Source organism: Paramisgurnus dabryanus, chromosome 9, assembly GCF_030506205.2.
Source record: "Paramisgurnus dabryanus chromosome 9, PD_genome_1.1, whole genome shotgun sequence".
Classification (NCBI taxonomy): Eukaryota; Metazoa; Chordata; class Actinopteri; order Cypriniformes; family Cobitidae; genus Paramisgurnus; species Paramisgurnus dabryanus.
The window spans coordinates 31,988,380-32,004,060 of record NC_133345.1 but is presented as its reverse complement, the minus strand read 5'-3'; the positions used below and the strand labels follow the sequence as shown (position 1 = coordinate 32,004,060).

General features: G+C 38.0%; 1 protein-coding gene across 6 annotated transcripts; it reads left to right on the top strand.

Moving 5' to 3' along the window:
• Positions 1 to 3,830: 3,830 nt before the first annotated feature.
• On the top strand, positions 3,831 to 15,408 carry LOC135739888 (KH homology domain-containing protein 4-like). Of its 6 annotated transcripts, none has more exons than XR_010529062.1 (13): positions 3,831 to 3,976; positions 7,590 to 7,806; positions 7,886 to 8,005; positions 8,097 to 8,176; positions 9,310 to 9,362; positions 9,940 to 10,118; positions 11,429 to 11,637; positions 11,714 to 11,774; positions 11,852 to 11,906; positions 13,459 to 13,654; positions 14,747 to 14,802; positions 15,004 to 15,092; positions 15,182 to 15,230. XR_010529062.1 is itself a non-coding variant. In XM_065257978.1 (13 exons), exons 1-13 carry the CDS (start codon positions 3,960 to 3,962, stop codon positions 15,313 to 15,315), a joined length of 1,431 nt encoding a protein of 476 aa, XP_065114050.1. In that variant the 5' UTR covers positions 3,831 to 3,959; the 3' UTR covers positions 15,316 to 15,408. The 6 variants fall into 6 exon arrangements, 4 of the variants coding, with proteins under 4 accessions (XP_065114050.1, XP_065114053.1, XP_065114052.1 ...); XM_065257978.1 differs by having other exon boundaries at positions 13,459 to 13,619; positions 15,182 to 15,408; XR_010529063.1 differs by lacking the exon at positions 15,182 to 15,230 and having other exon boundaries at positions 13,459 to 13,619; positions 13,705 to 14,802.
• Positions 15,409 to 15,681: the final 273 nt, after the last annotated feature.

The following is a 15,681-nucleotide window of genomic DNA, read 5'->3' as shown; positions in this document are numbered from 1 at the left end:
CACACTGGAATAACATGTTCAAGAAACCTTTTATTTTGACAATACGTACCGTGTTACATTTATCGTAAATAGACATGTACACACTTCGATATTAGATGACATTAATGAATTAAACTGAAAATAGGGTGTGAAATGTCTTAAAACGTTTAAAAGGCTCTTAACACCAGATATATGTGCGCCTCAGTCTACGTTATCTGACAACTTTGGTGCACGCATTCACATGTTTTAATCAGAGACTTGGTTAAAGAAAGTCCCAAATCTAAAATAAAACCCCTATTATACCGGAGCGGCCATAATTACATTTTATTGTGTAATAAACACATATTCCCAGTTGGTTTTAAGATATCATTAATTTAAAACAAAACCCAGAAGATGATATGAAAGTGTTTTTAATCGTTTAAAAGTTTCTTAACGGTGGATATGAACATTCATCCGCGTATGTTTGTAAACGCCGGAGCGCGATCTAATGTTGTGATCAGAATACTATGTCTGAAAAGATTAAACTTTTATATAGTTTAAAATAAATAGGATTTAGTCTAAAGAAATGTCGACCTACGGGGTTTTTGGTACAATTCATTGCTATACACATACTGCGTATTTCATTAAATAAATTGTGTTGTTAAAAACTTTTAGATACAGTAATGTTTGCCATAAAATAGATTATGATCTAAAATAAACCTTTTACTTTTTTTTTTGACAGAGTTACCATATTACATTTTACCACTACAGTTTTAAAAGACTCTACCTAGATTACAAACCGACCCTGCTGTGAAATATCTATCACACACGGTCATAAGCTCAACATCAAAAACTTTGAGGTTGATCAGAAAAAATATAGCTTATAGTTAAATAGATAATAGTATATTTAATGTTTACCATTACAACTAAAAGATTTTATTCTTGCGTGACTTTAAAGAAGTCTCTTTACAAAACAAACGTATTATCAAGTTGTATTTATAAGACACACGCAGTCAATTCCCCTAAATCTAAAAAATACTTTATTTTTGTCAGAGCAGACAATATAAGACTCTTTGTATAATATACACATATTCACACATGTTTTAAGAAGCCTTTAATTAAAAATAAAACCCCAAAATGGGGTGAATACTTCTTAAAAACATTTAAAACTTTTAAATGTTTTTAAGAAGTATTCACCCCATTTTGGGGTTTTATTTTTAATTATTAACGTCATATATAAGTTTCTCTGTCACCATCTGTGTATACACATGTCTTAATCAGAGACTTGGTTAAAGTTTCCCGTAAATCTAAAATAAAAACCTATTTTGCCATAGTGGACAGCATTACATTTATTAACATTATTTTAAAATGGCAGATATGAACGCTCACCCGGCGCTTTGTCAGACACCGCCGGATCTTTAATACGCGTGAAACTATAGTGCAGGTTATGAAAAGATTCACGGAACTCATGAATCGTTTAAAATTGTATTTAGTTTAGACTTTCGTCTAAAGATTGTAGTATTGCCGGCTCCGAAGGTTATGGCTCAGATCATTGCTTAAACTATACACGTATACGGAATATTTCATTAAATAACTTGTGATGTTACAAACAAATGTTTTAATCGTAGCATTGTTCATGATTTGTCTAAATCTAAAATAAACATTTTACTTTTTTGACACCGTAATGGGGGATTGTTTTACCAACATTGAGTTTTAGAAATCTTTAATCGCTTTACAACACGCACCCCTGTGAAAGAATGCATGTCTTGTGCGAAAGGAGTGAGGATGTTTGAGATCTGACATCAAATGTCAATAAACTGCAAAATGTCGAAACACGAGCCGTCATTAAACATGACACCATACGCTTGACATAAAACACACTCAGGAAAAACAATCACTCTAAATGACCCGTCATAAACCCATTAAATACTTTCTGTCTAAAGTTGACAACTTGTACAGATTTTGATTGATGGTCCCGCCCCCTGCCAAACACGATCTGTCAAAGAAGTCATAAAACACAAACTGTCAAAACACCATCTGTTAAGGAGTCATAAAACACAAACTGTCATAAAACCATCTGTTAAGGGTCATAAAACACAACCTGTCAAAACACCATCTGTCATGGGGTCATAAAACGCCATCTGTCATGGGGTCATAAAACGCCATCTGTCAAGGGGTCATAAAAACGACCTGTCAGACAGCAACTGTCACCGGGTGGGGGAGGGGGTCATAAAAAGTTTGACGAATGGTGGCCCCATACAACTACTGATGTCCCTAGTTTGATATCATTTATTGCATGTAGAATTTTTTTTTTAATGCTCACCATTTGAATACCAAATCAGGTCATGAAAACTGTATCTAACATTGGTCTTCATATCTTATCACAAAATATGCGTTAACATTAGAATTTAATCAGGCTTTCATATTTTTTCAGACTGTCCTGTAAATTCTGCACACAGCAAAACAAACTTTGACCTAATTTGTCGTTTTATCACCAAAATATTAATAAAAACTATCAAATAACAGGGTTGAACTCAGCATAACGGGGTTGAAAATGATAACAGGGTTGAAGTGATGATCATCATTTAATATAGCATGGATTTCTTACCTGTAAAATTAATGATATCACATTCAATAAAATTGTATTTTATTAAAGTTGGCAAAAACAAACAAACATTTTAATAAGTATTTAACATTAAATCAAAAGAATTAAGGATTAATTGATCAAAAACATCAATCGATCTTTCAATTTGGTTTTATTGAACATAAAATACCATAATCGATTATTTCTAACAGGTCACATAACAATATAACAAGTCTACAATTGAGAACTCTACTAAAAAGTGTCAAATTTTCAACCCCGTCACAACGATTCAACCCTGTTATAATAAAAATGTGACGGGGTTGAATGTGACGGGGTTGAAGTTTTTGCCTAACAGTAGCTGTAACTCCGTACTTAACTAAGACAGTAGCATCACATGGCATTTAGGAAATCATACAAGTTTAATGTTTTGCAAAACTATTATTTAATTTTTCTTAAACCGTTGTTTACTATCATTTAGTAATACAACAGAGTTGAAATGTTGAGCCTGACAATCTTAATCTGACAGTGAAAAACATGAAATAAACGTAAGAAAAGATTCTGACACTTGCCTTTCTTTGCAGCATGTTCTTCAAGAGACTTGTGTGATATCACTTTCTGGGTGTGATGCCACAGGGATTGATCCGTTATTTTTATAGGGGGTTAAATAGTATGGCGTGACGGGGTTGAAAACAAACTGGAGGACGTGTATAAATATTGCAATTTCATATATAATTAATGCATTTTTATATACATATGTATATTTTAGTTAAAGTAAACCCACGTATGATTAAATTAGCAGTAACTATTTTGCATTAATTGCAGTCTTTATTTGTTTGATATTCAATGAAAATGTAATGATGGTTAGTGGGGACATGCAAGTATGCTTGTTGTCTACTACTTCGGCAACCCATATCTATAAATTAAAATAAAATAAAAGCATTTTTTGTTGCATTATAATGCAAAGGCACCTGGTTCTATTAATTGATTGCGTTAAAATGCATTTTGTGATTTCCTTTAATTAAAAATCTTTGAAGTAAGTTTGGGGGACTTAAAGGGCACCCAATTCAGAGAATCACCCAATAATTGACGACGTGCCGTTAAATTATTGGACAATAATGCAGGCCCAAGGTCAGCGGATATCAAAATGTAAGACAATATACAATAAATATGTAACAGTTATATGTCTACAGTTGACGAGAATCATTCCATATATTATATACAGTGAAGTCATAAAAGTGTGCGCTTGTTTATCATTTATCACCACTGGGAGCGCGCGACGCTGCTGATCGTAAACACAAGGAAGAATGTGATCGTGACGTCACTTCCGCAGGAGACTTTTTCTATGTGTTGGTGAAGTGATCATCAAGCTTTGAGTTCAAAGTCTCTGATCTTTGTTATTATTATTTTTGATGTGTTGATGGCGTCCGGATCACAGTGAGTGTTTTATTGTGTTTGTGACAGAAGCGCGTAATACTTCGATAATATTATATATATGCTATTGTGCCGAAGCTTTATTTGCTTTATTCATGTAACTCTGTAGTCTTAATGCGCTAAAATGCTGTGACTGTTTCACTCCATAAACTATAGTTAGTGCTTGGTTTGTAAGATCTTTTTAACTTTAACACGTTTATCAGTATTGATGATGGGTTCATACAGTTTGTCTGATGAGGTCGGTAGGTACGGTGTCACAAGAACCCATAGATATGTACATATATATGTCAAGAACCGACAGCGCCTGAATAATGCAATGCGTTTTGGTTTGACAATTTGTCCGACTTTTGTCGGCGATGCAGCCGCTTCTCCATCACATGTAACATCAAAGGCTGCGTTTACACTTGGCATTAACATGCGACCTGTATCCGGATGTTGTCCACATACACATTGAAAAGACAAGTGTAAACGCGTCTGTGATCGGAATGTTATCCGATCTGTGTGTCCTGATGCAGAGGTAGTCGAGGACGCTTTGTGATCGGATCTCAGTGTAATGTAAACGCAATCCAGCCATCGTATCTGCATTTACAGGTCAACGTCACAAAAAACCCCGCCCACTATCATCTCCTCTCACTGTCAAAAATAAAGGACGTTAGGTCATGGAGCGCAGGTGAGAGACGCATACATTCATATTTGTGGAGCAATGAAAGCTACGCTTAAAAGTATCTTAATAAATCGATATTCAAAAGCATTTTAACACTGCTGACTGTATTTAAGTTATTCAGGCATATGTTATATGTTCCTATTCATAGAGAGATTTAATATTTAATGGCAGAATTCAGGATCGTTATAATGTTTGAGTTTCCATGGCGACATATCAACGTGAATGTTCCGCTTGTTTCTGGTCAATCGGCTGTTTCTGTCTCATTTAACACATTTTAAGTTACTTTAAAACACGTGCAAACCATAATAACATTAACCAAATACATTTATTCAGTGTTGGTTTTATGCAAGGTTACTTATATGTGTTTGTAAATTACATTACTTCTTACGCACTATGAACAGGAAATTTAGGAAATTTTTAGCTCTTTTAATTAAATCATATTAAAATTACCAGGAAACATAACTAACAACAGTTTATGGTTAAAATATAAATATACATATAAGTTTAGGCAGAGGCAAAAGCCCGTTATTAGGGCAGAATAAAACAGTGGAGTCGGTCATGTTTCACACGGATTTTGTTGTTGATTTAAAGCATGCGGGTGAAAGTCAAGTTCAGGACAAGTTAAACAGGACATTCATCCGCGGTGCGGACGCTATAAGGCTTTTAAAGATAAGGCTTTTAAAGCTAAAAAATATAACGCTTAAAATGTGGACATCACGGTTGTTGGGGTTGCTAGTTATTCTCTGCTGTTCAGTAGCACTGTACAATACGGGATTGCGGTTAGCGCGAAAACCCTAAATCATGTGGCTAAAGACAGCTGTACCCACTTTGATTGACAGCTATCCACCCAGCGCGCGTCTCCCCGCACGGGATCCGATCACACATCCAGATACAGAAGCCACATTTATGTGACAAATGTAAACGCGCCGTGTCCTGATATACGGATGATCGGATCTGCGTGAACGGATCACCGAGATCGCATGTTAATGCAAAATGTAAACGCAGCCAAAGTAGTACGGTGGCCCTGAAGTGCAAACCACAACAACAAATTACTAAACAACAACAACAAATTAAAAAACAACAACAAATTAAAAAACACTACAGCAAATTAAAAAAACACTACAGCAAATTAAAAAAACACTACAACAAATTAAAAAACACCACAACAAATTAAAAAACACTGCAAAAAATTAAAAAACAACAACAAATTAAAAAAACACTACAGCAAATTAAAAACCACTACAGCAAATTAAAAAACACTAGAACAAAATAAAAAACAAATACAAAATAAAAAACACAACAGCAAGTTAAAAAAACACTACAGCAAATTAAAAAACACAACTACAAATTAAAAAACACTACAAAAAATTAAAAACACAACTACAAATTAAAAAACACTACAACAAAATAAAAAACCATAACAAAATAAAAAACACAACAGCAAGTTAAAAAAACACTACAACAAAATTAAAAACACTACAACAAAATAAAAAACAACTACAAAATAAAAAACACTACAACAAATAAAAAAACACAACTACAAAATAAAAAACACAACAACAAATTAAAAACACAACTACAAATTAAAAAACACAACTACATTAACCTACCGGAAGAGGTAGGTACCAGTGGGCAACATGAGACATCGCTGATTGGACGACACTGCAGTTCGGCTTTTGAACCGGAAGTTATTCGTCCTGTAGTGCATTTTTTTCAAACATGAATGTTACAGATGACCCAAACGTAGCGGCTGCTGGGGCCGGCTAAGGGTACGGTCTGGAAACCGCTAACGATAGTAGTAACCTAACGTTACATCCACAAGCAACGTAAGCATTACACTATTCCTATTAACTTACTTGAAGATTGTTGGGTGTCTCCGATGGTAGATATTTCTTTAAGCCTTTTGCCACAGCCGCTGCAAAAGTTCGGGGACGGCTCAACCAGCTCTTTTCCGCAGTTTGGGCAAAACATTTTGCTGTCCTTCCTCCTCTCCAAACCACGCGCTATAGGAAGAATAACTTCCGGTTCAAAAGCTGAACTGCAGTGTCGTCCAATCAGCGATGTCTCATGTTGCCCACTGGTACCTACCTCTTCCAGTAGGTTAATGTAGTTGTGTTTTTATTTGTAGTTGTGTTTTTAATTGTTGTTGTGTTTTTTTTAATTTGTAGTTGTGTTTTTTAATTTGTAGTTGTGTTTTTTAATTTGTTGTAGTGTTTTTTAACTTGCTGTTGTGTTTTTTATTTTGTGATGGTTTTTTGTTGTAGTGTTTTTTAATTTTTGTAGTGTTTTTTAACTTGCTGTTGTGTTTTTTATTTTGTTATGGTTTTTTATTTTGTTGTATGGTTTTTTAATTTGTAGTTGTGTTTTTAATTTGCTGTAGTGTTTTTTTAATTTGTTGTTGTTTTTTAATTTGTTGCAGTGTTTTTTAATTTGTTGTGGTGTTTTTTAATTTGTTGTTGTTGTTTAGTAATTTGTTGTTGTGGTTTGCACTTCAGGGCTACCGTAAAGTAGTGATGGTGACGGGCGATTTTGAAACACTGATTCATGAAGCCTCGAAACATTTACGAATCTTTTGTATCGAATCAGTGTTCGGAGCGTGTTCAAACTGTCCAAGTCGCGTGATTTTAGCAAATGAGGCTTCATTACGTCATTACTGTTTCGAAAAGCCAATGGTTCACCACCAGGGGGAGTGGATCACAAACCTGACCACCAGTTTTTTTAACCGACCAGTGTCTAATAGACCCTTTTACAGCTCATGTGATCAAATAGACTGAGCGCACATTTAGGCAACAGAAGTGGTAGCAACTTAGAAAGTTTATTAAAACGCTTTCCCAGCATCAAAATATCTTTCAAATATTACATCTAATCCACTTCACATTAAGGCTGCTGCCGTATACAAACACTACACACAGACGTCCATGCGTTCACTTCTGACGTTCTCATTCTGTGCAGGTGTGCGAACAGCAGGTGGGATCAGACCAGACGAAACGATTCCCACCCTGTGACGACAGAGGCCAGCAGCTCCGGCTCTTCGCCCACCTGGCCGCCCGCCGTCGGACCGGACCCGCCGCAGGCTGGTGTGGAGATGGCTGCGGCGATGGCGGCTAAAATAAATGCCGTGCTGATGGCCAAAGGCAAACTGAAACCACTGCAGCCGCTGCCCAGTAAAGTACTGACAGTCACACAACTCTCCGCCCACACCATCCTTTCCCATGATGCCTTGCTCACGTTCATGTGTGTCTCCGCAGGTGCCACTCACTGTTCCCTTTCCTTTCTGCGCCGTTGACGTCGTCGTGGCTGAAGTTGATATTAATGACGTGCCAATAAACTGCAGGAATCTTTTGACTACAGGCAAAACTCAGGAAGAGGTGTGACATCATGAGATTCGGTCAGACTTTTAGCATTGATCTGTTGTTTTTAAACACATCTTTACTTGCAGACGTGCATGTTGTGTTTTAGATTCGTCAGTTCAGTGGTGCATTTGTTACAACCAAAGACCTTCACGTGGGTGATGCTGAGAAATGTGGCGCCACAAACCCGTACGTATCTGTTGAATACTGTGTGTGTATATATATATAAGTTTGCGAACCTTTTGTAATTTTCTGAATAAATTTGTTGTCAAAATGTGATCTGATCTTCATCCAAGTCAAGGGTATTGACAAACATAATGTATCTAATTATAATAATACAAAAAAATCGGATCTTTCATGTCTTTATTCAGAACAACCAAAAAACCTCATAGTGCTTGTGGGAAAAAGTATGTGAACCCTTGAGTCAGGTTTTAGCACAACTGGAGTCTTGTTAAGATAATACGTTTGGAGGTGTGGACTACAGCTACTTTGCCGCGTACCTGAAGTTTGCAAAAGAGCACATTGACACTCCACAGCAGTATTGGCAAAATATTTTGTGGTCTGATGAAACTAAGATTTATTTGGAAAAACTCTTTGGAAAAAACACACAGCACTACGTCCAGCATTGAAAGGGCGCTGTATATTATCATCATAACATCGTCCCAACTGTAAAGTATGGTGGAGGAAACATCATGAATTGGGACTGCTTTGCTGCATCAGGGCCTGGACATCATTGAGGTGAAGATGAATTCCCAATTGTATAAGACAATTCTTCAGGATAATGTGAGACTGTCTGTACGTCAGCTGAAACTTTGTAAAAGGTGAGTGATGCAACAGGACAACAACCCAAAACATTGGAGAAAGTCCACAACATAATGGCTTCAAAAAAAAACTAATGTGGCCAAGTCCCAAAACCCAACAGATGGATTGACTTGAAGAGGGCCAAAGAATATGATGGAGATAAAGCAGTTCTGCCAGGAAGAATGGGCTCAAATTCCTCCTCAATGATGTGCAGGTCTGATCCACAGCTACAGGAGGCGCCTGCTTGAGGCTATTGCTGCCGGTCAACCAGTTATTACTAAGTTAATACTAAGGGTTCACTTACTTTGTCCACTGCCATTTTGAATGAATGTGTTCAATAAAGACATGAAAGATCAGAATTGTTTTGTGTCATTATGTTTGTCAATACCCTTGACTTGGATATGGAGCAGATCACATTTTATGACAAATTTATTCAGAAAACTTTGAAATTCCAATAGGTTCACATACTTTTTCGTGCCACTGTGTGTGTGTGTGAGCATTAACGGTCATTCTGTGTTTAGAGCGAGGCGTCTGTATCTCCATGTGCAGGGACGCAGTCAGACTGACGTCAACAGTAAGTACCAAAAGATCTGTCCTTCGGATAAGACGTTAAACCAAGGTCCTGACTCCTGTGGTCATTAAAAATCCCAGGATGTCCTTCGAGAAAGAGTAGGGGTGTGCCCCGGCATCCTGGCCAAACTTGCCCTTTGGCCTACTAATCATCCCCATATATACAAATTGTTTATCACTCGGTCTCCTCTCCACTAATAAGCTGTGGTGTGCGGTGGGCGTTCTGGTGCAATATGGCTGCCATCGCATCATCCAGGTGGATGCTGCACATTGGTGGTGGTTGAGAAGATTCCCCTTTCATATGTAAAGCGCTTTGAGTGCTATATAAATATAAAAAAAAACAAATTATTATTATTATTACACACGTTTAAATTCTTTGGTGTGTTTTAAGTTTGACAGTTCCAATAGCACATTAGTTTTAACTGTGACTATATATTTTTTGATACTGTGACATTGTAAAAGAAACACAAAAGTGACATTCAGTCTTATCGTGTCACAGTTGTTTCTAGTTTAAATTATTTTCTGTAATATTTCCCACCAGGATGTTGTTATTGAGTTGAAATGTTGTTTTCTACCATTAGATGCTGTTGCAAGAATAAAGGAAATCATCTCGGAGGAGGTTTTGCGGTCATCAAATGGGCTACAACCTCCTGTGATGCCCACCGTCCCGGTGTACCGGCAACCTCTTGCAGCGGCCGCCATACGACCCCCAAACATTCCCACGATTCCTGGACACAAGCCGCCCCCTCCTCACTCAGGGGTACGTACCTGCACCTCAGGCGTGTGTGTGTGTGTGTTTGCGTGTGGAGGTTATAGAAGGCGGGATCTGTCGAGTGTGCGATCTTTGCTGATACAAACCTCCTACAGTAACAGCAGACAGAACGACTCAAAGCTTCAGACCTCAGCCTGGAGTCACTGCATCTGCTTACACCCAGATTCAGCTTTGGTCACATGCTCAACAAATTGTTAATACTTTTAAAATGAAAGGGTTAAAAATGGTTTTAGTTCTGCCTTGAATAAGCTAAAAGTATTTGCACTTCACAAGACACAAACATTTACATAAAGTTTTTAATGTTGATTTTTAATAGTGTGCTGCCATGTTAGATAAATGATCAGCAATAATTTTAATGTTGTGTGATGGTTGCACATGAGTGTCTTGTTTGGTCTGAGTCATTAAACTGACCCCTGACCCCCTGTTTCTGATAGGGTGACCACCCGTCTCGTTTTCCGTTATACTGCACAGAATTTGAAACCTGTTGTACTTTACGGGACACTGCAAGAACTGACAGGCGGATGACATCAAAGTGCAGTGAGAGCGATTCTCCTTTGTATGATTTCTCACATTGCTCTCGCGGCACTTTGATGGTTCTTGCGGTGATGCATGAGGCCAAACACAACCAGTTGCAACTATTTTAAAGCCTGGCTTTTATCCAATGGTTAAGAGAAAAGCAGGGAAGTTGGGAATGCTGTGGCATGAGGTCTTTCTTTTTCTCTCACTCTGTCTCTATCTATATATCTATACAATGTGATTAAACTTGGGCACGTGCACACACCATTTCTATACTCCGCTACCTTGTCCAACTTTTCAGAAAACTATATAACACAAATACTGTAGTGTTCAAGTATCTTTATGAGCTGCTTCTCTCTTTTTCTTCTTCGTTACCAGAACGCTGTCATTAAAAAAAAGTATGTGTTCATGTTTGAAAGGTCAACGCTTGACTTTCCTGCAGTAACCATAGTAACGATGACTGAATGTGCTTATGGCTATGGGACGTCACCTCTCCGTCACTAAGGATCCTTGGATTTTTCCCACTGCCGTTAGTTTCTCAAAGAAAGCAGCTGATTGGCTCGATCCCTTGCGAAGGTTCTAGTTTTAATGCCGATTGCTCCCTATGTTCACACATCTGATGATATCCATTTAGGTGACATTTGTAAGTTTCTTGTTAAGCAAATCATACAAATGACACTTCAGATCCTTGACCAGTTTCCTGTCGTCAGGCAGATTTTGGCCTTCGGAGCGTCAGGATTTGTGATTTGTTTGATTGACTGTGGCCGTCTTGTTGGTTGCAGAGTTTTGTGCACACTAAGATATTTGTAGGCCTGGACCGATCGCAACCGTCGTTTAACGTGAACGAGCACGTAGAGGGGCGGTCCGGCTCATACCTACAGCACATTCAGTCTGAGACGGGCGCTCGTGTTTTCCTCAGAGGTAAAGGTTCTGGACACATCGAGCAGGCGTCTCGCCGCGAGTCTTTCGAACCGCTGCATCTGTACGTCAGGTAGAGTTTCTCCGCCCGCCATCTCTACTGTTCTTCCTTTTGTGACGCTGCTTCTCATGTGACGTCTTTCTCACAGCCACCCGAATGCAGCAGGACTGGAGGCGGCAAAGAAACTGTGTGAGAATCTCCTGGAGACGGTGAGTGTGTTTGATAAAGATGGACTCTGTAAATCATGTGATGCTCTCGTTACTAACGTGATGTTGTTTTGGCTCAGGTGCGGGCTGAACACACTCGCGTCACGTCCACGTATGCGCCGTCTGCTTCTACAGGTGTGTTGCTTAAACCTTTTGAGCTGCTGCCGGATCACAAGCATTTCCACCAAACTCTCGGCGGGCTCTGACATCTGGTTAAAGGGATGATGACTTCAGCACTTCATCGACTCGATCTTGCCCTAGACAGCTGCTGTGAACAGGGGGCGTTTATTTAAAATATGTGTTCAGTGTATCATGAGAACCTATGTGCGTCATGCCTCATGTCAAAATACTTGCCTGCTGCACACGCGTCGAAAGGATTTATGATAAAGGAGATGCTCACTTTCACAAAGGACACTAAACTCTGATTACACTAGTGCTGTGTTCAAAATATCGATACGACGATACATCGTCATGGACGCCTGACGATGCGTGCATCGATACAGCACCTTCCGTTTCGATTCGGATGTACTTTTGAAAGTAACGTGACGAATCGCTGTTGATCCGTGATCCATATGGAAAGGACGCATGTGTCCCACGGAGTACGTAGAGTTAAAGGTGGCGAGGTATACTTTCACTTTGCGTGTCTGTCTCGCTGGCGCACGTGTCTGCATAGTGAGCCACGTACTCGCGCTCTCTCTCTCTCGCGCGCGCATTAAAGTCAATGAGTTCAGTATGAAAGCGCAGATATCTTCTGCAAAGGGCTTTATTAGCCATGCTCTTATAAAACAGTACTAACGCATTTGAGAAGAAACACGACAAAGATTTGCATGTGAAAAGTGTATGTCTAGAGAAGAGATACAGAGCTACTTCAAACTATAACTGTCACATTAATAATCTGATTTCTATAAAATAGTATTAAGTCTGACTGCATGTTTATAGATATATTCATAGATGTAGAATAATGAGAGACAAGAGTAAGGCACCATCTTTGTAAAACTGCTTTTAAAAAAACATAAGTTAAGTACTAACTCTGGGATTTTAAATATTTCTAATAGCTAATAAATGAATGACAAAAACACAACTGTTAGAACACTGCTTATTCAATGTACAATAAACAAATAATAATAAAAATAATAATGTTACTAAATTCTGAACAAAAATGTAATTCAAAATAGTCGTGTATCGTGATGCGCATCGTATCGGGGCCCTTGTATCGGGATACGTATCGTATCGGGGAATTGTTGGCGATACACAGCCCTAGATTACACATGAGATTAAATCTAGCAAATGTGAGCGTCTCTTTTAAACCCCTCCAAAGTGTCTGCAGCAGACACATATTTTGACGTGACGGGCCACACACGTGATGGGCTTAAATAATCTTTTGACGAGCTTCCCATTGTTAGCCCTCAAAAAAGAAGTCACCGGCAGCCACTGGCTGTAAGTTTTATGTTCACAGATCATTTAAAATGAGCTTGAAGAACTTCTGACTGTTGCCTCAATGGTTGCGATGGCATAAAGATCCTGAATGAAATTCGAAATGGGTTGTGATTCGATTTGGTTCGTTTGTTGTGAAGTTGGTGGAAATGTGCCGGTTTGCGTTAGGATCTTTCTGTAAATGCTTGTTTCTTGGGTTCTGCTCCTCATATCTGTTTGTAACAGTTGACTGATGTCACATCTTTTGATGCAGTTTATTCCACCAATAACAGCTACAGCAGCCAATCCTGGTACAGCTACCCAGCGTATCCCGTGTCCGCTGGCTTCTGGAATAACTCTGGCCAATCCCAGCTGAGAAACAGTCCGGTGCAGTATCCCGTGTGGTCGCGTGAACAAACGCCTCTCACGCAGCAGGTTTGTTTATGGATACAACGCGCGCTGTTATACATGTAAGGAATAGTGAGTACTGTAAATGACATTCTGCTTCTGTACAACACAGATGGTCAAAAGTCAAAAGATTTTATTTCAACAATACAGCTGAGAGGAATTTGTCTTGGTATGCTCACATATACAGATAATTAACAACAATACACTGACAGATTTATTTCACAATATGGGGGCTTTGACCGGAAGTAGGGAATACTTGTTGCACCACTACGAACGCCACTTATTTTATCCTCCTAAGACCTGAATGTCCACATATGTGGACATGAATTTTTATTTATGTTTGCACCATAATACTTAATTCTGTGTAACTGGAACATGTTGTACACAAACATGGACAAATACTCTGCTTCATGTTCTTAGAAAACAATTTGGTTATTATATTTATTCCTAACCCCAAAATAGCTGGTAGAAATCTGAAAAAAAGACAAACCAAAACCTGGGTCTTAGGAGGATAATAAAGGATTGACAGCTGCTTGTTTTATTCTAAACATGAATTTACATGTATAAAAAAATAAAAAAAGCAGATATTGTCGGTTTATGTGTTACTTGGAAAGGATGAAATGTTAGAAATTATTTTATTTTGCATTTTTTAACATCAAGATATATGTTAGACAGCTGGACATACCTATTAATTTGCGTCTGCTCCTGTTTATTGTGACAGGGGTCTTAGTACAAAGTGTGCACATTTGGACATTTACATTTAGGCATGTAAAAGACACTTTTGTCCAAAGTAAGGCAATGCATGAAAGCAATAAACAAAGCCACACACCGTGTTAAGATTGTCAGATACTTTGGAATTGGAAATTAAATAATTAGTCAGTCTAAACTTTAAAGAAATAAGTAGTAAAATGTGTAAATATTTCTCCACACCCCTGTCATTACAAGAAACAGGAGCAGACACGAATTAATAGGTATATCTCGTTATTTTATTTGAAATGTCCAGCTGTCTAACATATATCTGTATAATAAGAAAAGCTAAAAAAAGTCCTAAACGGACAATATCTGCTATTATTTTTAACAAGCTGTTAAATGAGAGAGAGAGAGAGAGAGAGATTCACTTTAAGTCAAATGATGTATTGTGTATTTTTATTCAGGATGAGTCGTCTGCAGGTGATTTGGTGAAGGTCGTGACAGACAGAAGCTCTGAGAGGTTGAATGTCTGATTTATTCTGCATGTTTCAGTGATTTTGTGTTTTTACAATTCAAGTTTCTTTTTTACAGTGCCTATGATCGACTACACGTGTACCTTATACTTGTGAACTGGTCTGCAACACTTTAGCTTTAGACTGTAAATACAGAGCATTATAATCTGTTTATTGTGTGAATGATCTGAGATCAGTCTTATTTTCAGGTTATTGATGCCACCTCCTGCAGTTCTGCTAACCTCAGGTAGAAAGAGACAAAGAGAAGAAACTTTAAATAAACGTTTGACAGACACAGGTGTGTAAAAGTGAGCACACACACACTTTAGTTATGTTTTATGTGGTTTCATTGGTCACACTGACATTAAGACGCTTTGATCTGTGTAGCTGATGAAGAGGAGATGAAGACCACAAAGCTTTCAGAGGAATGCAATCGTTCTTCAGGGCTCGTACCGTATGGAGGAGACTCTTCGGATGAGGAAGAGGAGCGCACGCGCTGTGGCAACAGAAGTGCAGTCTAAATGCATCACTACAACAAAAGACTTTAATTTTGTAAAATGTTTAGATGCTGATGTTGAATCTGTTCCTATGGAATAAAAATACATCGTACAATAGAGATGCTTCTTTTAATTTTGTTGGCTTGAAGGAATAGTTCACCCAAATATTCTCATCATTTATTTACTCTCATGCCATCCCAGAAGTGACGTTCTTCTTTAAAACACAAACAAATGTTTTTATTAAAATGCTGTCGTTTAAGCTTCTTATATTGGGTTCAACAAACACACAGCAATCGGTAAACGGACTCACACCAGTGGCTTTATAATAGTGAATCTTTTGAAGTAAAATCATCGGTTTGTGAGAGAAATAATATTTGGAGCTTTTTTTTA

Excerpts from the sequence above, each read along its gene's own strand:
- LOC135739888 (XM_065257978.1), top strand. Across the intron at positions 10,119-11,428 it reads CGCCCCCTCCTCACTCAGGG|AGTTTTGTGCACACTAAGAT; the intron begins GTACGTACCTGC and ends TGTTGGTTGCAG. Across the intron at positions 11,907-13,458 it reads TGCGCCGTCTGCTTCTACAG|TTTATTCCACCAATAACAGC; the intron begins GTGTGTTGCTTA and ends CTTTTGATGCAG.